This window comes from Eriocheir sinensis, chromosome 5 (assembly GCF_024679095.1).
Source record: "Eriocheir sinensis breed Jianghai 21 chromosome 5, ASM2467909v1, whole genome shotgun sequence".
Lineage (NCBI taxonomy): Eukaryota > Metazoa > Arthropoda > Malacostraca > Decapoda > Varunidae > Eriocheir > Eriocheir sinensis.
The window spans coordinates 8,532,855-8,554,449 of NC_066513.1; the positions used below are offsets into that span (position 1 = coordinate 8,532,855).

The 21,595-nt window shown below is 41.9% G+C and overlaps 1 protein-coding gene across 2 annotated transcripts in view; it reads left to right on the plus strand.

The window, feature by feature from the left end:
* Positions 1 to 21,595, plus strand: part of LOC126984023 (receptor-type tyrosine-protein phosphatase F-like) — a 196,407-nt gene that overhangs the window by 132,098 nt on the left and 42,714 nt on the right. For both annotated transcript variants that reach the window (XM_050837367.1, XM_050837377.1), the window contains 5 exons: positions 1,901 to 1,954; positions 7,893 to 8,020; positions 8,818 to 8,953; positions 11,693 to 11,842; positions 15,798 to 15,888. In XM_050837367.1, the coding sequence (XP_050693324.1) occupies positions 1,901 to 1,954; positions 7,893 to 8,020; positions 8,818 to 8,953; positions 11,693 to 11,842; positions 15,798 to 15,888 (559 nt within the window). The remainder of the gene's footprint in view (positions 1 to 1,900; positions 1,955 to 7,892; positions 8,021 to 8,817; positions 8,954 to 11,692; positions 11,843 to 15,797; positions 15,889 to 21,595) is intronic.

Here is a 21,595-nt window from a genome sequence, read left to right on the forward strand (position 1 = left end):
TTGATGATGATGGTGATATCAGAGGGTGATCTTGGTGATGGTGGTGGGGGTATCAGAGGGTGCTGTCGGTGATGGTGGTGGTGATGTGGGTGGCATTGGTAGTGGTGGTGATATCATGGGGTGGTGATGGTGGTGTTTGTATATGACAGCCCCTGAGAAGGTCATTATCACCAAATTATCTCCCTTTTAAAAAAATATATATCCAATCTGAAATTAATACTTCCTATTGTATTTGTCCATTTCCTTACTAATCCAGAATGTATCATATTTTTTTCTTGTTATTTTAACCTTAGGCACCGGTAGGCTTTCTTGGTGGGGCCTGGTGGTCAGCCCCAGCCAGTTATGGCACAGACAAGTGTTCATAATGCCAGCATCTTGCTTGGCACATGATGGGTGGTCTTCATGATAGCAAGTGGATAGTCTTATACAGGCCACTCACAATGACTGATAATTGTCGGCTTGTAGTGGCAGGCGAAAAGCAAGGCTGGGTCCTCCAGGATGTTGCACCCGCACGCAGACCCTTTGAGGCTGTTCTTTCAGTTTTTAATTGACTCTTTGTTGCCTGTTTTTTTTATAGTTTTGAAAGTAAGTGCTTTATCTAGATTGCCTGTCAACTCATTTAAAAACCTCAAACAAATCACCTATCAGTTTCTCTTTCCTAATAATATTAGTTAAGTTTTTAATCTTGCTCTGTACACTAAGTTTCTAGATCCTTAGATCATCTCGGTCACTCATCTCTGTGCTGATTCGAGAGAATTATATCATTTATATGATGGGGTCACCAAAAATGTACAGCACTATGTAGGTGAGGCGTAAACAGCATCAGACAATCTAAGGATAACCCTTGTGCTCTGACAGCAAAAGCTCCTAGAAAAAAGGACCTTGTGCATATTCTGGCAATAACGCAGTGATTTCTGGGTCAAAGGTCATGATTCACATGCACATCCAAACCCCCTTCACAGCTGGAGTAGTCAAGAACTGTTATTTAATGTGTAATTACTTAAGGGTTATTTGTCCTACATTGATGGGGTTGTATTTGTCTATGCTGAACTGCATCACCCATTTCTTGGCACACTCACACAGGCCATTTAGTTCCTCTTGGAGTGCCACAGTGGCATGGTTTGATCTGATAATTCTTCCTATTCTTGTAACGTCCGCAAACTGGCTCATGACACTTGCTGTACCGCAGTTAAGGTCACTGATGTAGATGATGAAAAGTAATGGATCCAGAACTGCTCCACGTGCGATGCCACTAGAAATGCACACCCAGTCTCACTTGCTTTTCTTGTAATTCTTTGTTCTATTATTATTGTTACTACTATTATCGTTATTATTGCCAATATTATACAATTAATATAATAATAATAATAATAATAATAATAATAATAATAATAATAATAATAATAATAATAATTATTATTATTATTATTATTATTATCATCATTATTATTAAAATTATAATTATGTATAATTATAATTATTATTGTTATTATTATTATTATTATTATTATTATTATTATTATTATTATTATTAATATTATTATTATTATCGTTATTATTATTATTATTATTATTATTATTATTATTATTATTATTATTATTATTATTATTATTACTATTATTCCAGTTATTTTAAAACTTTTCATATTTTTTATTATCATTATTAATATTATTATTATTGTTACTATTATTATTATTATTATTATTATTATTATTATTATTATTATTATTATTATTATTACTATTATTATTATTAGCAGTAGTAGTAGTAGTAGTAGTATTGTTATTATTATCATCATCATCATTTTCATTATTTCCATGTTACTATTGCTATCGTAAATTTTATCATTACCATTGTGTCCTCTTACTCCCGTCACCACTGTTCTCTGCATCTCCTCAGATGGACTTTGTGATTCGGATTTTCATCCTGTCCGACGGGAGCACCCAAAGACAGGTAGGTCATGCTGGAGGCCAGTCAGCAAGATGCATCTGGCTTGCCAGGAAGCGGGTAAATTTGGTGTGAATGTGGCATATTATGTCCTGACAGAGAAAGAGAGAAGTGTGTGTGTGTGTGTGTGTGTGCGTGTGTGTTAGGGATGTGCACCGATATCCGGTATACCGGAATACCGGTATTTTAGTTTCGGTATTACCGGCATCTGCAGCACTTCGGTATACAGGTAACGGTATTTTTTTTTTATCACATCGGTATACCGCTATACCGATGCTTCTTCGTCGGCATTTTTTTCGGTATTTTCTTTCTTTTGTACAGCACTCAATGCACCAACCCCATGGATATAACAATTATTCAAATACGTAAGTACAAAGGCACTAAGTTGTGACTTCACTACTTGCTACTTATGGTCGAAACGCAGGCCACGTACTTAGCACCCCTCCCGCGCGCGCTTAATGTTGAAACGGCATCAGTGAATATGACATGATTAACTTAACCCATAAATCTAAATATAATCATAGTCGAACCCCCGAATGGCCAGCCAACGAATAGTGTGGGACGTGTGTATTTTTTATATTTTTTTTATCTTTGTCTTCATTCTTCATCTTTTCATCTGTCTTTAAGTTGAACGCTTACCGCACGAGATATGAGTAGCCTGTTCAAGAGAGAGAGAGAGAGAGAGAGAGAGAGAGAGAGAGAGTGTTCCATAATATGTAACATTATCTCATGTGAACGAAAATCGACTCGTGGGTCAGTGAAATGAGCTGCTGTTCACGTGCCCGTCAGATACGAAATGCTTTCAGACTCAGAGCAAAGTGAAGATGACTCGTTTTCGTGAATGCGACATATGCCTCAAAGTGAAGATGTTAACATGAAACTCGAGTAATATATTCACCTAGGTCACAGTCTACGTATATATGCTTTACAGTCTGTTTACTTCAGGACGATAATGAGTCAGCTTGGTGCATAACGTCATATATTAGGCTACTTCCTGCCCCGGTCCATGAGTGGAAACTTTGTGTCCATACATAGCTTATTTATTGCCATTACTTTATTTTTTTTATTTATTACTTTTATTTTTATGAGTATTAGCACTATGATGCAGTTTTCTAATTAAACCATATATTATTACTATTATTATTATCTTTATTATTATTATTATTATTATTATTATTATTATTATTATTATTATTTATTACTGTTGTTGTTGTTGTTGTTAGTGTTGTTATTATTATTATTATTATTATTATTATTATTATTATTATTATTATTATTTTTATTATTATTACAAACATACCCCAAAATAAATGTTTAAGGAGATTTGAATTATTTTTTTTCTTTATTATGTGAAAAAATTATTCATGCAAAAAATATTAAAAGTTAGAAGTCACCTAAACCTATCTTGTGTGATTTTAGTGTTACATAATGTATGAGTAAAGCCAAAGGAAACATTTCCCATTTCAAAAGTAAATAACGTTACCGGTATTACCGGTATTTTGAGGAAATACCGATATTACCGGTGTCATGACTTATACCGGTAAGAAGCGTACCGATATTATTTCAGGAAACCAGTATCGGCTATACCGTTTTTTTTTTTATACCGCACATCCCTAATGTGTGTGTGTGTGTGTTTACCTATTTGTATATACCTATTTGTAGTATACAGGACCTCAGCTCAAGCTCGGACAATCCTGTCTCTCAGTCTACATTTGTCCTAATTTTCCTTCTTTATATAAAGACTGCCCGCTCCAACAATGTCTTTGTTTAGGCCATCACATGTATCCACACTCCTGTATGGAAAACTGTACTTTGTGTCTTTCAAACAAGTCCCCTTCCTGAATTTCTTGCTGTGTCCTCATAGTTGCCCCACCCACCCCCACCCCCCACTTCTGTCTTGATCAGATCATTTCTATCCAGCACGTCCGTTCCACTTGTATTCCCGTACAACGCAATCAGGTCTCCTCTTGCTCTTCTTTCTTCCAGTGTTGGTAGGCCCAGTTCTTCCAATCTAGTCTCGTATGACAGGTTTGATAGTTCTGGTACCATCTTAGTTGCAGTCCTCTGAATAGTTTAAAGTTTACTTTTGTCTTTTTTTCCTGTGTGGTGACCAAACAACCACTGCATACTCTAACCCTGGTCTAATCAATGTTGTTATTATCATATTCACCATGTCCCTATCTTAATAGTGAAATACTACTAATATTTTGCAGCAAAAGATATGTTTCTCTGAATATTGTATTTATGATTGTCCTTCTCATCTTACACTTATACTTGGTCTATTTATATGTTTTCCCATTTTCATTGTATGACATTTCTTTTTTTGTTAAACTCCATTTCCCATTCATTGCTTCATTAATGTATGTCATTTAAAACTTCCAGTAGTTTAGTACAATCATCATCATCTCTTATTTTCTAAGGAGTTTGGCGTCATCTTCATACATACTTATTTAACTTTATTTTCTGGCATATCATTCATATATACTAGAAACATTGTTGGCTCTAACACTGATCCCTGTGGCACTCCACTTATGATTGGTCTCTATTCTGATATTTCATTTTGAAACATAGTTCGCATTTCTCAGTTTGTCAGGTAATTTTTCATCCATTCTGTCCTTTTTTCCCTAATCCTACTCTATGTTCTAGTTTCCACAGCAATCTTTACGTGAAACGTTATCGAATGCCTTTTTTAGGCCCAAAATTATGCAGTCCGCCCATCCGTCTCTCTTCTGCACTATATCTATTGCTCTTGAATAAAAAACATGTTAGATTTGTGATACAAGATTAACCATACCTGACTCCAAAATGACTTTAATCTATTATACCTCTTCTCTATCCAGAAGGTCCAACCACTATCTTTCAGTTACCTTCTCACACAGCTTGCACATGACGCTTGTTAGTGGAAGCAGTCTATCGTTCAGTGGCTGTTGCTTATTTCTGCTCTTATATAGTGGGACCACATGTGTCCTCTTCTACTGCACTGGGACTTTCTCAATATTAATCTAGCAACTTATAATGTCATGAATTGGTTCTATTAACTGTTCACTGCACTGTTTTCCTTCTTCATCTCTCTCTTGGGTAAATACTTTCTGAAGGTTTTCATTTAATATTTCACAGATTTCCTTCGCATACTCAAAGACTTTGTCACCCACTCTGATCATATTCACAGATTCTTTTCCCTTATTTTTTTTTTAAGAGTTTATTAAAAGGTTTTGTGTCCTTACATTTTTCTAGTATGTTATTTTCATACTTCCTATCCTCTTCCCTCCTCACTTTGGTGTAATAATTTCTAGCTTGTCTATAGCTTTCCCTATTTATGGCATTCATTCTCCTATTTAGATTCTCCATGTTTCACCTTTCTTTTTCTTTGCTTCCAGACATATTGTATTAAACCACTCTTTTTTTCCTCTTTTCTTTATTACATAGTAGGGTACCCACTTTACTACACCTTCATTATAAGATTTAAGGTAGTTCATACTCATAATTTTATTCAACCTTTGTCACTTTTTTTCTTTAATTTCTGACTAATTTCTACCTACAAAAAAATGTTTTCACGTCATTATACTTAGCTTTATTGTATTTTTTTTCTTCTTATGGTTCTCTAATGCAATATTTTCACATTCTTCGTCAATTTATATTTGTAATATTTAATGGTCACTTTTTCCCTTGTGTTGCCCTTCACTTAACAGGTGTATTCATTTAGTCAAACTTTAGTTCAGTCTTGCTAGTTCATCTCTAAATCTCGTCTCTTCCCTCTATGTACCACTGTGTCATGAGTTTTCTGTGGCCAACATTAATATTTTAGCTCCCCAGGTATTTTCTTCACCTTCCACTTCAAACTTTTCCCATTTGACAATTTTTTTTTACAATTTAAAGTCTCCTGTTAGAATAACATGTTTGCTATTACTAATATTATCCTCTAATTATTCAATTGTACCTTCTAACACGTTATAATATATTTAATTTGATCAGCTTGTGTGTGGGGGCACATGTCACCATTACCGTCAGTTTTTCATGGCATTTAAACTTTAGTAGAACACTTACAATTTTCGTATTATCTAATCCTGTTCTCACGTATATCACTTTTAACTATGTTTTGACCAGTATCATCACAGCTCCACCACTCTTCCCTATTCTGTTTTTTCTATATATAAATTTGCACTCTTCTGCTCCCACCACATCTGTACCTTTTGCTAGTTTTGTTTCTGTGATGCACATTACATCTGGTTTAACTTTGTTCAGGTAGTCTTTTAATTTTAGCTTTTTTTATGTCGACATTAGTGTACGTTAACCTAAGCTTTTTTATTCCTTTATCTTCCCTATTGTTGTTGCTTTGTACTTGTTCTCCTCTTCTCTCTTCCTGGTCCACCACTTCATCACTCGTCATTTCACACTCAAAAAAAAAAAAAATAATAATGATAATAATCCTCTCCTTTTCAAACTGTTTTTGTTTTTTTTTCTTCTCTTCTACGCTCTGCTTCATTTACAGTTTCCCTCATCTTAACTCTTTCCTCTGTGCTCAAATTTGACGTTATAAATTTTTCTTTATCTATACCTATAAGTATTCCCATCTGACTTATAATCATCTCGGCTGCCGTTTGTGACCTGAACTTTGGCTTAATCGATCTGTTTTTCCCTTCTTCATATTTTCCATAACTTGTCACCTCGTCCACGTCTTCTGTCAGTCTCCCAGCTTATTCATCTAGGCTTGTCAGTATTTCTTTCAACTTACTGATTTCATCTCTCTCTCTCTCTCTCTCTCTCTCTCTCTCTCTCTCTCTCTCTCTCTGTGACTTCAATGGGGTTTTCTCTTCTTTAACACCTATGATTATCATACTCTTTCTTTCCGAGCGTTTCTCTAACCTATTTTTCATTACTTGAACAAATTCATGTTACATTTCTACTTTTATCTTTCCTGTTATTCTGAAATTTCTTTGAAACTACCTTTTTCCTTTTCTTTTTTTCCATACATTTATTTCCATATCAACTATTTTCTTCATTTTATTTTCTACGCCCATTTCACCGTCATTACTGCTCCATGCCCTGTTTGATATTTCCTCTTTGACCGCTGCCTTTATCTTGTCATCAATGTTGTCATCACTAGCAATTTTCTTCATTAGTTTTTTTTTTAATTTTCTTCTCTGAGGTTTCTGGCTTCTTCCCCCCTGGCAACCAGTTCATTTTTCAGATCATCCACGATTTAACCAAATTTCCTCAAATTATCCCTCAGACCGCTTACCTCTTTCTTTGAATCCTCGACTTCTCTCTCTAGTCATCTCATTCATGAAAATAATCCCGGGGGTGACATTTAGTGTGGCGAGTAACCAGGAATATGATATTTTCCCTCGGCAAAAAAAAAAAAAAAAAAATCATATCCTCACCATTTTCGCCCAAGTCAGTTTGACTTCGGCACTTTTCAGTCACTTCGGCACTTGTTTCCTCATTATTTCCTCTCTATTTTTTTTTACCTTTGAGAGACAGGGCCTACCCAACTGCCCTATGCCAGGAGGGGCCTTCGTGGTGCAGTGGTTAGCACACTCGGCTCACAACCGAGAGAGCCCGGGTTCGATTCCCGGGCGGAGTGGAAAAATGTGGGCGGCTTTTCCGATACCCTACGCCCCTGTCCACCCAGCAGTGAATGGGTACCAGGTATTAATCGGGGGTTGTGTCCCGTCTCCTGGGATCTGTTCCCTTCTCCTATAAGTCCTTCCCCTTCTGTCTCTCTCCGGCATATGACCACAGATGTTGTGCCGACTTAACGAAACTTTCCAACTTTTTCCCTATGCCAGGCCCTGACCCCACAACATACATAAATTTGTCGTATTTCCAGGTCAATAGAAGGGAGTGGATCGGTGATAATGTTTAAGTCCCGACAGCTGCCGAGTGCGTGTGTATGTGTGTGTGTGTGCTGTTTAATCACATGTATACCTTGATTCTTCCACAGGTGACACATTACCAGTACATTGCCTGGCCAGACCACGGTGTGCCCCAGATGGCATACGGCCTGGCTAACATGCTGAAAAAGGTGCGCCTGAACCATGACAACTGCCATCCCATCACGGTGCACTGCAGGTCAGTCTTGTGGGATTGTAGCTGAAGGCTGGGGAGTGAGGGAGGAGAATGGTGAGAGAGGAGTAAGAGGAGGGACCGATGGTAAAGGAAGGAGGGATGTGGAATGGAGGAAGGGAAGGCTGAGAGAGAGAGAGAGAGAGAGAGAGAGAGAGAGAGAGAGAGAGAGAGAGAGAGAGAGAGAGAGAGAGAGAGAGAGAGAGAGAGTAAAGACAAGAAAATACAGTTCCTTAATATCCATTTTGACATAAGTAAAGAAGAAAAAAGGAGAACATAGGGAGAGGAAGGTTAAACTAGTGAAAGTGAGAGAAGGAAAGGGAAAGGAGAGAGAGGAAAAGTGGTCAAGGAAAAGTGAAGAGAAGAAAAAAAGAGGAAAGGGAAAGGAAGGAAGGAGAGAGGAAAAGACATCAAGGGAATGTGGAGGGAAAAAGAAAAGAGAAATAAATGGAAAGGAGGGAGGGAGGACTGGGAAGTGGTCAAGGCAAGGTTAGCTGCAGCATCTAATGGATTAATTTTGTTGTCGAATTTTGATTTTTTGCCCCTGAGCTGCCTCTCGCTGGTTATGGTGCCTCTTACACAAGGGCAGTGTCGGGATAATTCCAATCCCTTAATATGTGCTACCCTTCACCTGCACACTGTTCTGCAAAATATATTAATTAATATGTAACAACACCCCCCTTTCTATGCAGCCTAGGTAAAAAAATCAATACTAGTAATCATAACAATAATAATAATAATAATAATAATAATAATAATAATAATAATAATAATAATAATAATAACAATAATGTGGTGGTCAGCGCGGGCATCGGGCGCACTGGCACGGTGATCTTGGTTCTGTACCTCCTGGAACAACTGAAGGCCGGGAGTGAATTGAACACGATGATTGCTCTGTCTACCCTGAGGCGCGGCCGTGGCAGGCTGGTGGAGAACATTGTGAGTGAGCTGAAGGCTGACACAATTACTAACACTACCTTTCTATTGTTGCCTCTGCTGCTACTAATAATAATGCTGATACTAATACTGCAACTGCAAATCCTACTACTACTATACATGCTTAATTACTTGTTTATTGCTGTCCTTCGAATTCGATGACGACTGCTCTTGTAGAATAGTGTTGATGAAGGTCTAGCAACCCTGTCGGTTGTGCCATCTCAGGTGTGCGTGTAGACCAGTACGTGAGCCACACCTTCACACCCAGATGGCAGGGGTTTTGTTCTCTAGGAGGATCAACATTGAGGACTGGTGGTGGTAGTGTCTGCTGCGTATTTCTGTTTTCTTCTCACTTGGAGTGCTTTCGTGTATTTTGAGTCATTGGGTAACTGGGAATCTCCACGCGTCTCTCTCTGATGCCTTGGCTTCCAGCGTGTCTGGATGTATGTTTTATTTCTACATTAGATCCTTGGAATGATCTTTGTACCGCTTCCTCGGCCCACCCACAGCTCTTACCTTCAGCCACCTGGCTGCACAGTATCTGCCTCGGGTGACAGCACTGCGGCCACCTGATGGTGTGACCTAACCATCGTAAGTGGCGTTGGGCAAGTAGTGTTTCAATGCTGCAGGTCTGTGTGTGGAGATATAAGTCATCAAGAGTCACTTTATCTTTCCAGGATAGGCCGATAATTTTCTAGAGGCAACGGGTGTGTAAATTCTCGAGCATTTTCCCATACCGCCTGTATGGAGTCCAGGTGTCTGACCCATACAGCAGCGTGGAGACGCATATAGCGTGATAGACTGCAGATTTTGTTTATACTTTCAGGTTGTTAAAGAACACTCTTCGGCGTAAGCGGTCAAACGCAGCGGATGCATAATTTGTTCTTGATTGAATATCGTAGTCTATGGAGCAGTGACTCTCTAGGGTACTGCCAAGCAATGTGAAGCGTTCCTTGACTTTTATCTCCTCACCATTCATGTGCTAATAATGTTGTTGAGTAGGTGGCTGAAAATATTGGGCAGTGATATAATTTTTTGTCTGTTCACTTTAAGACCTAATGCGGCATAAGCTGAGGCGAAAACATCTAACGTTCTCTGTAAAATATTGGGCACAGTCGTCATCATACTATAGCTCAAGGATGTTGGCAAAAGAGATTTTGGTACATGCCTGTAGGCGTCTAAGATTGAAAAGGCTACCATCAAGCCTGTACTGAATGTTAACACCGGCCTCCCCCTCAAAGACTATTTGGCAGATATTTGTGACACCCAGCAGGATAATACTGAAATTGATTGGGGCCAGTACGTAGCCCTGCTTGACGCCCATTTTGATATCGAAGGATCCGACATCAAGTTGCCAACCCGCACTCGGGAATGCCTACCATCATGAAACTTATGACATCATGATAACTACAAAAAACTTTGGAGGTACAATGAGTTTTCCTAAGAGTTGCCAGAGTATACTGCAGTTGATGGTATCACATGCTTTTGTAAGATCTATAAAAACCATGAACATGTCCTTCTGCTGCTCACGACTATTTTTCCTGTAGCTGATGCGCAACAAAAATCATATTTTGTGCTGCGGTCTGATCTGAAACCACACTGGTATTCAGGAATTGATCTTTCTGACAAGGGATTTACCAAGCGGTTGAGCATAATCTTGGCTAAAATCTTGCCCAGTACCGAGAGTAATGTGATGCCTCTACTATTTCCGCATACAGATGTCTCCATTTTTTTTTGTAGTGTAATAATGGTGCCATCTTTAAGAATTTGTAGGACATTTCCAGACTGCCAGATTTCCATCAAGAGTTTATGAATTTGATTTTTTTTTATAAAATAACCTCCATTAAAAAAATAAACTAGTGCTGGTATCCCATCAGGACTTGGGCTTTTGTTATTCTTGAGGTCCTTGATGGCGGAGGCGATCTGGGGGAGTCATCTAGGATCTCAAGGGTGGAAATAGCTGGAAGAGAGTCAAGGATTGCTCCGTTTATGGGATTTACTTTATTTAGAAGGCAGATGAGCATCGAGGCAACGTTGCGGGGGTGGGAGGGGGGGGGGGGACATCCTCACCCAGAGGGTTTCGACACCCTCAGGGGGCTCCACCGGAAGGAGGGTGGGGTGCAGATGGGAGCGGCAGTAAAGCACTAACCCCCCACCTCGCTTGCCTGTCCTGAGGCGATGAAATAGTTGGTAGTCGGTGATGCTGCAAACTTCTGGAATTATCTGCCATGCTTCTGTTATCGCCACAACGTCGACACTGGTGGACTTGATGGTAGTGATAACCTCGTCAAGCTTGTTTGTGAGTGAGGTCACGTTGGAGAGGAGCACGGCGGTCATACCACTGGCGCGGCACCTCGAAGTGTTTGTATTCCTTGGCCTGCTGGGGTTTGGTTCTTCTCCTGGTGGTGGTGATCACGGGTATGTTGTGAGGCACACGTTTGTCTTTTCTCGCACTGCGGTTTCGGAAGAGTTGTAGTTCCTTTAGTTTCTTGATCACTTTCACTGGCGGGTAGGCAGAGACACGTCGCAGGCGGTATAAGTCCGTTGCACTGTATCGTAGTGTTGGAGGGCACATTGCACTTAGCACCGATAACGAGAAGAGTAGTGAGATGATGATGAGCGTGGGCAGGGGGAAGGTCGACACCTGACCCGGGCTGCTCCGAGGAGCTCCAGCTGTGTGTGTGTGTGTGTGTGTGTGTGTGTGTGTGTGTGGCTAATGTCTTCTCTCTGCACTCATTGCAGGATCAGTACATCTTCGCCCATCAGGTGCTTAACGAGGTACTGTTCGGTCTGGACACAGCCTTACCCTGCCACTCTTTTGACAAGAAATTGTCGGCTATCCGTTCCCCGCAGGCTCCCAACGGCATCTCGCCTCTCCAGCAGCAATTCAAGGTATGGAAGTAGTATAGGGGTGGGGAGGCAAATGTTAAGTTGAGGCCATACATTTAATGTTTATCTCTGTCACAATGGTCCTAGAACCTTGTGGTGGGACACAGGGCCAGTACAGCATCTGAGTTACTACAGTTTACCTTCCCATGTTTCTCCAGGTACTCATTTATAACCCAGCATAAAAGGGATGATGAGCGAAATGTGTGCGTACTGCCCATGCAGGGGCTCAAACCCAAGTCTGTAGATTCATTGCTAGGTGTGCTAACCACTGCGCCACGGGGGGATTATGGTAAAATCACAACAAAACGGCGCCAAAATGTGTTTTGACATAAACTGTCTGGAGCTAGATACAGTCCAACACTAATATAGGGCAGAACAAATCTGGTCTAAAACTCACCACACGCGATGTGTTTGAACTGCAACCCAGTACCCTGGATTCATGGGTAATTCCTAGTGGAGAGGTCGGAACAAAGTATTGCAGCAGGTTATTTCTTCATGTGATGATGATCTTGAAGAAATGTTGCAGGAATTATGTAGGATTAAAAGAAACGAGAGGAGGATGTAGAACGGCTAGGAATGACTCAGTATGAATTCACAGAGAGGAAGTCATTTCAAGAAATACAGAGAAATATGAAGAAGAACTAAAACTTTTCTATAGATATGTCAATGTTAAGATGAAACATACAGCTGGGATCAGTAAATTGAGAATTCGAGAAGTGTATGAGGACTCAAAGGAAGAAACAAATTATGAACAAAAGTTTTCGAGACACTTTCAGAGCGGATAGTGACGTTTTTTTTTTGTGTGTGTGAAAAGGTATTGAGGGAAATTGAAGTGGAGGTACAAAATGTAAAAACTCTTTCAGGAAAACAGAATGTGAGAAAGGCAGCAGGCCCTGATAAGTGTGAATGTAGATATTAAGAGTGTAGAGATCAACTAGGACATTATAAACAGAGGTTAGTTGTGAGCTTACCGGAAGGAGGTAAAGTGCCAGAGATGTGCCAAAATAGTGCAAATATACCCGAGAACACACATCCGGAATGACCTCATGAAGGATGCTGTTCAACCCAAGAATATTCATGAATGGGTAGGCACCTACAAACACACACACACACACACACACACACAGGGCAAGGCGTTGTGTTCAGCGAGTCATCAAAACAATTACGAGTGTGCGCCCAGTGACTAATATAGCGAAGCAAAGCGAGTACAAACACTTTGAAGTGCCGCGCGTATGGTACAACCTCCCCTCAATGCTAATGTCCAATGTCACCTTCCTGAACAACAAGCTCGACGAAGTTATTACCACAGTGAGGACCATCAACCCTGTTATTAGCAATAACAGAACCCTGGCAAATGACCCCAGAGCTGTACCAGGTGGACGGGTACAGTGTTTTTTTTTCCCCGCCTCAGAGAAGGCAGAAGAGGTTGTGGAGTTTTAGTGTGGTGCCGTAACACTTTCAACCCCTCAGTGCTCGATGTGGACGTTCGCGATGAGGTGGAGGCAATGTGGATCAAACTCACCACCTCCCGCCATCCCCCCCGCCAGGTTGACGCCATCATACTATGCGCAGTGTACAATCCACCCCGCTCTCCCTCCGGCCCTGCGTTAGTAAACCACCTCATCAATACAGTGGACGCTACACGTGTTAGGTACACCGATGCAAAGTTCGTGCTGTGTGGGGACTTCAACGAAATACATTGCAGACGTTACGAACCACCTGTGTCTCACGCAACTTGTTAACTTTCCCACGCACGAAAGGAACACGCTGGACCTTATACTCACTGACCTGGCGGACTGGTACCCCCCCCCTCAGCCCCTCCCTCCATGGACCAAGCAATCACACCTCGGTTCTATGGACGCCCTCTCCTACTCTCTCACGGAGGTGCGAAACGGTCAAGAGGACCACCCGCCCAACACCTGACTCTAAGATAAGGCAGTTTGGGCAGTGGTTGGTGGGTTATCCTTGAGTCGAGGTCCTAACCGTTCATGAAGTCACGGAGAGGTGGTACAACTGCCTCGCCACCATCACTCAGGCCTATCACCACTTCTTCCCCACCAAGACACTACACACCCACCCAGCCGACCTGCCCTGGATGACCTCGAGGATTAAGGCCTTAATGCAGCAAAGGAACCGCGCCGTCAACACGGACCGAGCTCGATACAGAGCCCTTCGCAACACAGTCATCAGGGAAATTGCAGTGGCGAAGAAGGAATACTATCCCCACAAACTACAACATCAGCAAGTTGTTCTCCAAGATACGCCATTTGTGTGGCATGGGTAACCCATCGTCGGCTTTCTCCTTTCTCCCCCCCCCCTCCCCCTGAGGCAGCCGAACTGATTAACTCTCACTTCTCATCCGTCTGTCAAAGCCTTCCACCCTAGACCTTGCCTCCCTCCCCGCCTAATTGCCTTCCCCTTCAAATCCTCCTGCTGTAGAAGAGTTTCAAGTTGCCGAAAAGCTCAGATCCCTCAAACTCAAAAGGTCTACCACACCTCTGGATTTATCAGGAGTTTTCCTATGAACTTGCTACCCCCTTGCCTTCATCATAAATGCCTCCCTCACTCAGAGTAAATGCCCCACAGATTGGAAAACCTCATTCATCACTCCCATCCCCAAGGTAAACAACCCCACCTCACTTAATGAAGTAAGACCCATTGCTATCACTCCAATCCCAAGCCTGCTTTGTGAGGACTTTGTATTTAGCTGGGCACATGATAATATTCATGACAAAATTGATCAGAGGCAGTTCGGCATCGTTAGAGCCTCTTCCACAGCTCATTGCATCATTAGTTTTCTTGACTTCATTCTTAAAAACCTGGAAACCAGAAAAAAAAACATCCACTGCCCTCGCCGTTATTAAAACTTTCGGAAAGCCGTCGACTTGGTTGACCACACCACTGTCATTACCAAAGCCATAAACATCAGCCTTCCCTCCCACCTGACATCCTGGCTGGCTGATTTTCTGACGCACCGTCACCAAGCCATCCGTCATCAGGGTTGCACCTCCACCTTCCAGCCCCTCACTGTTGGGGTGCCACAAGGGACGCGCATGGGGCCTCTTTGTTTCCTTATTTTGATTAACAATGCACTGATAGACGTCCCTCATCGCTGGAAGTAGGTGGATGATTATACAGTGGGCATATCCATCAACAACACAGCCCCCGATTACACGCCCCTACAACACATCCTGGACCGACTGCAGAGCTGGACATAAGACAACAACGTCACCATCAACACTAACAAGACGGTGGTGATTCCTTTTCACACCTCCACCGCTGCCATCCCACCGCCAACCCTGAAAGTTGGGCCTAACCATCTGCAGGTGGTTGAATCCACCAAACTACTTGGAGTTACCTTGGACAGCAAGCTAAGCTGGGGCAAGCACGTCTTCACCATCATCAGGGAAGCTTCCAACAAACATTTCATGTTGTGGCGCATGAAAGCGCTGGGAGCCCCCCAAAGGACGCTCAAGCACCTGGACACCACCATCATCCTCCCCAGACTCCTCTACGCCTCTCCTGCTCGGGCTTCCTCCACCAACAAGACCCAGCAGCACCAACTATAGGGAGAGTGCAGAAGCGGACTTGCAGACAGATTCTGGGTAGTTCTTACACAAACTACGAGGACGCACTCACCCAGCTGAATCTGCCCACCCTTCAGGACCGATACGACATAAATCTAACCAAATTCGGCAAATCCCTCCTCCGCAACCCCCGCATCCCTCTCCACAAAACCCACAAGCCACCACAAAATTCTAGTCCCGGTCAGAGCTCGCACGGACAGATACCGGCTTAGCACGACCCCGGCGCTTGTGAAAGCTATTAACACCTCCATGATCACATGACCCCTCCGCCCCAACACACACACACACACACACACACACACACACACACACACACACACACACACACACAAAATTTGAATGCTGAGAAAACGATGTTTACTTTCTTTCAGAAACTCAAGAGTCTCCCAAAAGACATGTCCTTCAAGTATGCCAAAGATCCAGCAGTTGCCAGCCTTAACAGGAACAAGGACATTCTGCCAGGTGTGTGTATTTGTATTTACCTAATTGTAGTATCTAGGGCCTGAGGTCAAGCTCCAAAAGTCCTGTCTCCCAATCAATACGTGTCCAACTTTTCCTTTATTTTATGGACATTGCCCACTTCAACAATGTCTAAATCTATCTCATGTATCCACACTCCTGTATGGAAAACTGAAATTCTTTAGGTCTCTCAATTAAGTCACCTTCCTCAATTTCTTATTGTGTCCTCTTAGTTGCCTCCTCCCTTCCATCTTGATTAAATCATTTATATCCAACACTACCATTCCACTCATTACCCTGTACAGTACTATCAGGTCTCTTTCTGTTCTGTCTTCCAGTGTTGGTAGGCCCAATTATTCTAATTTAGTCTCGTATGAAAGATTTGATAGTTCTGATACCATATTAGTTGTAATCGTTTGAATCATTTCAAGTTTCCTTATATAATTTTTCTTCTGTAGTGACCAGGCAACTGCTGCATACTCAAGCCTTGGTCCAATTTAAAGTTATTATTATTTACTTTATCATGTCCCTATCCAAGTAGTGAAATGCCACTCTAATATTTTGCAGCAGACTATACGTATGTTTCTCCATTTCTTTTTTTTTTCACGTCTTCACCTGTAGCACCGGTAGGCTTTCTTCAGGGTGGTCGGCCCAAGCCCGTCATTGCCCAAGCAATTTATACTTGGCTCATGCTGCCCCCCGGAGCTAATTTTTATTCCTGCCCATTTTCATTGTGTGACACTACTTTTCATTAAACTCCATTTCCCATTCTTTACTCCATCCGTGCATCTCATTTAAATATTCCTGCAGTTTATTACAATCATCCTCATCTCGTATTTCTCCAATCAGTTTGCAATCATCTGCATATCTAGCATATCATTTATATATATAAATATATATATATATATATATATATATATATATATATATATATATATATATATATATATATATATATATATTAAAACATTACAGGCGCTAACACTGATTCCTGTGTAACTCCACTGGTGACCGTTCTTCATTCCTAATTTTTATCTCTCAACATGGTTCTCATTTCTCTGTTTGTCAGGTAATTTTTCATCCACTGCAATTTTCTCCCCAATCCTCCTCTATTTTCTAATTTCCACAGCAGTCTCTTATGTGGAACTTTATCAAATGCCTTATTTAGGTCCAAAAATATGTAGTCCGCCCATCCGTCTCTCTTCTGCAATATATCTTTTACTCCTGAGTAAAAACATATTGGATATGTAACACAAGATTTACCTTGTCTGAATCCAAATTAACCTTCATTTATTAACTTCTCTCTGTCTAGATGGTCTACCCACTGTATGTTAATTATCTTCTCACACGGCTTGCACATGACACTTATTAGGGAAACCCCGTCTGTTTTTTTTTCTTTTTACGTCGCGGCCTATTGCGCAGTTAAGCTTTTTCGCTGGTGGGGGCCTGATGGTTAGCCCAGCCCGTTGTGGCGCAGGCGAGTGTTTATAGTGGGGCATTCTTGTTTTGGCTCATACTGCCCCCCGGAGCCTCTCTTTGGAGAGGTAATCTAGAGTCCGGTTTTATAAGTGGTCTTCAGGGCAGCATGTGGGTAGTCTAAAGCCTCGTTCACACTCTGCCGACAGACAACCCAGCGACTACTGCATTTGACAAGTCGGCTCCCACGCTCCAAGAATTTTTTGGCGTCTTGGTGTCGACTACCATGATTGCCGACTGTCTGGGACATTTGGCCAACTAGTTGGCAGAATGTCTGCGGCATGTAGTAAGAGAGGTCAGCTGAGAGGTCAGCGTGCGGGAGCGGTGTTTCATTCATGTGCAAAATTATTGAACAGTACAAGAATACATTGCAGGGCTTTCACGGTTATGAGATAAAATTTTAGAAGATTTTGGACGACACGTCCTCAGCTGACGCGCAAACGTCCCGATAATGTCACCATTAATTCTCCCATTACACCTCTAGGGCCAAAGGTAAAGTTGGGGGCAGACGCTATAGCCGCACGTAGCCACGGTACTAGTTTTCGTTGAATTGGCCTTTGAGTCTGTGCTGGGAAGAACCCATTACCCCGGGACACAGGGCCAGTGTGACATCCAGGTTACCACAGTTTACCCTCCTCAGGTTTCCTTAGGTACCCATTTATCAAACAGCCCGAGAGGGATAGTGGACAACTAAGTGAGCTGCTCCCTGATTGCCCGGGCTGGGATTCAAAACCTGGCCTGGAGATTTGTAGCTTGGCGGGCTATCCACTCCACCATGGAGGTCAACCTCCTTTTCTTTTATATTGCAGGTATGTAGGAACAGGGCATACATATTGTGAAATTGGTCCTATAAAAAAGTATGTTCACGGAGCCTGGGGCTAGATTCACAAAGGCTTAAGGCGTAGTTTTGGGCCCTTAGTGCGTAGTTTTGAGAAAATTACGATACACAAATCTCGCGCGTTAATAACTACCAACTAATCGATGACGTCACAGGGTTAGCGCGCGGATTTACAAAGCTTTATCACGCTCTGTGTGACGCTAAATATGTTGTTAAATAACTACTGCCTCGAAGGTGTAGTAAACGCTAACAATATTATCATATTTACGTATAAATGCTTATAAATCGCGTTTTTCAACTTGAAATATAACTTTACCATTTATTAAAAAAATGATGAGATAAACACACTTTGAAAGGTATATGATAAGTGTGGGCGGTATGGCAACACCGACGCCCGGCGCCGGGGGATTGCCAGACCTCCCTCCTCCTTCATCTTCCTACCTCCTCATCCATTCGATCATCCATCCATCTCCACATTTCTCCCTCCGTGGGACCATGAACCTTTGTCGGGTGACAGCCCATGAGTTGGGCTGCAGATATGGCAAGACAGTCTTAAGTCTTCCTCGTTCCTTCCTTCCGTCCTTGTCCGCCTCGATATATAACTCCCACATTATTTTTTATTTGCTCTCTTCCTGCCTCGATCTCCTCCTTATCTTCTTTTTCTTTCCCTTAAGCATGTTCTTAGATAACAAGACATCGAACAACAGAGTTACCTTGACGTTAATGTGCAGCAATCGACGAAATAATTAAGTCCCTAGATTACGATTTAGTACAGAGTGCCTTAAAAGGAAGAACATGGAAAAAGGGGACGGGTTCTTTTGGAGCGGCAGCTGGAGGTGGCTCCCTACGATTGGCTGACGGTTTTGTGAACATGCTTGTGATTTGCTGCAAGGCCAATGCCGTCAACAACCAATCAGCGGTCTCGCTGACTTAGCGCGCCTCTAACTACCATCTAAGGTTTGCTTTGTGAATCTGACGCTAACGTCGGTCGCTAAATCAATAGTGCGTAGTTATGTTAGTTTGTAGTTAATATGTTTGTGAATACCGCCCCTGTTCATCTGGCGCCTAGGCAGCGTTTGTTATGGCTCCTGTGATTGGCTGCACCCCTCCCTTACTCACATGCCATTCATGTACGCCGTGACGCTACACATTTGTATTTTCTTCGTCATAGCTCGTCTCTTATTCACGACAGACCACTTTAGTTGGTACCGTTGGACTCAGCAGTAATTGCGCAACTCAGTTATGTTTATCTAAACTCGATAAAATAAAAACAAAAAGGAAATGTGACGAGTTGAAATCACGGACATCTCCGAAATGTTTATAACACGGTTTACTTATCATCGCTTTTCTCAGCAGTCTTTGAACCAGGATTGAAATAAATAATTTCATGTCATAGAGCAAAGTTTTCTGAACGCTATGGTGCGATCAGATCATAAATAAAACATGACATGAGCATAACGCAGAACGGTTTATAAGGATGAGTACAGCGACGACGCATGACTGCCCGCTGCCTGACCGGCCGCCGCTGGTGGTGCAGGCCAGGCTATTTTTCGTCTCCTTATTTCTTTCGTATACGCTTTCTTTCTTCACCCTAACACTCTCTATTACTTATTTACATCGGCTTACCTTGCATGGTTTATTTGATACCCACGTATTCTTTCAGCAATGAAGAATTAACGAAAATATTGTGATAAAAGAAGATAAGGCAGGAAATAGGTAGGATTGAGTGACAGAGGGAAGGAAGAGTTTGTTATGATGCAAGAAAAACAAGCAGCTGGTCATTATTGGTCCTGCCAGCATAGGAGTAGTATTTTGAACAATGCATCTGCATCTGCCATTAAGTGGCAATAGCACACTCGGTTGAGGGAAGTAAACAAGAGTGAAATAGGCAACTTATAGTACTGCCCCATCCACCCTCATTTAATTTACATAAACAAAACGTCTTCCCTGGGAAGATGAAAGTATATTTTTTGATGTGTGAATTTCAGGTATTTATTGTAAATGATTTTCGGGGTAACTAAATAAAAAAAAATATGTACATTAAAATAATCTTTCAAAAAATCACAATGAATACATGAAATATATATTATATAATTATTTTTACATTATCTACCTATTATTTTGTCACATTATTTCATGAATTACTTATTATTATATGCAGGTTTATTTGCATGGGCATAAAAATATAGCAATTAAAAGTGTTCAAAAGCTTTTAAATCTTTTATTATTGTGATTTTAAGCGTAAGTTACGTCTGTAGCAATTCCCAAACTTTAACTGTAGTGGGGGCATACACCGGGGGGCGCGTCGCGTCGCCTACCCTATGACGCCATGCCCGGGGGTCCCTCCGTGCGAGTCTCAATGCAGGCCCCCTTCCCAACCCAAGTACCCCACGGCAGGATCTATCGATTTGCTCTAGCCACGAACTCCGTAGGCGTCGTACCCTTGGCCTCCTCCACTCAGGATTGTCTCTTAGAGAAAACCCGGTGAGCAGAATCAGCTTCAGGATAACGTGCCACGTGCCCGTATAGCCGGAGTTGGCGTTGACGGACTATGCAGGTAATATATGTCGAATCAGTCTCACGGAGTAGTTGCAGGTTTGACAAAAAGTCATCCTAGCGATATCCCATGATTCTGCGTAGACATTCATTACCAAAGACATCAATCAGCCTCTCCAAGTCCACATTTAGTGTCCATGTCTCACAACCATAGGGTAAGACAGGGAGCACAAGGGACTTGAAGATCCGGATTTTTGTCCTTCTGCACAGGTATCGACAACGCCATATATTCGTGTTTAGCGAGTCCATAACCCCGTGGGGCAACCTAATCCGCCGTAAGACTTCCTGGCCAGGTTTACCGTAGTCAGGAACTACGCTACCTATATACGTGAAACTTTCTGAAATCTCAACGCATGAACAGACTGTAGTGTTTCCTCTAGCTTTTTTTTTTCTAACAGCACAGAGAGCAACTCAAGGGCAACATAAATGTGGAAAAAAGGCCCGCTAACTGTTGCTCTCATATAATGATTTGTAAGAGGTCAATTTCGGATGGAGAGGTATCTTGATACACTCTTCTTGAAAGAGGTCCAGTCATAGGCAGGAGGAAATACAGACGAAGAAAGACTTCTAGAGTTTACCAGTGAAGGGGATGAAAGAACAGAGATGCTGGCTAACTCTTGCAGAAGGGGTTTGGACAGTAAAAGGATGAGCATGAGTAGAAAGTCGTGTACAACGGGTCCGCGGGAGTGTGGAGGGAGGGGGGGGGGGGGGGGTCATGCAGTTGGCAGGTTCAGAAGAGCAGTCAGCATGAAAATATCGATAGAAGATAGAAAGAGATGCAACATGGCAGCGGATTTAAGTGGTAGAAGATTGTCAGTAAGAAGAGTAGAGCTGATGAGA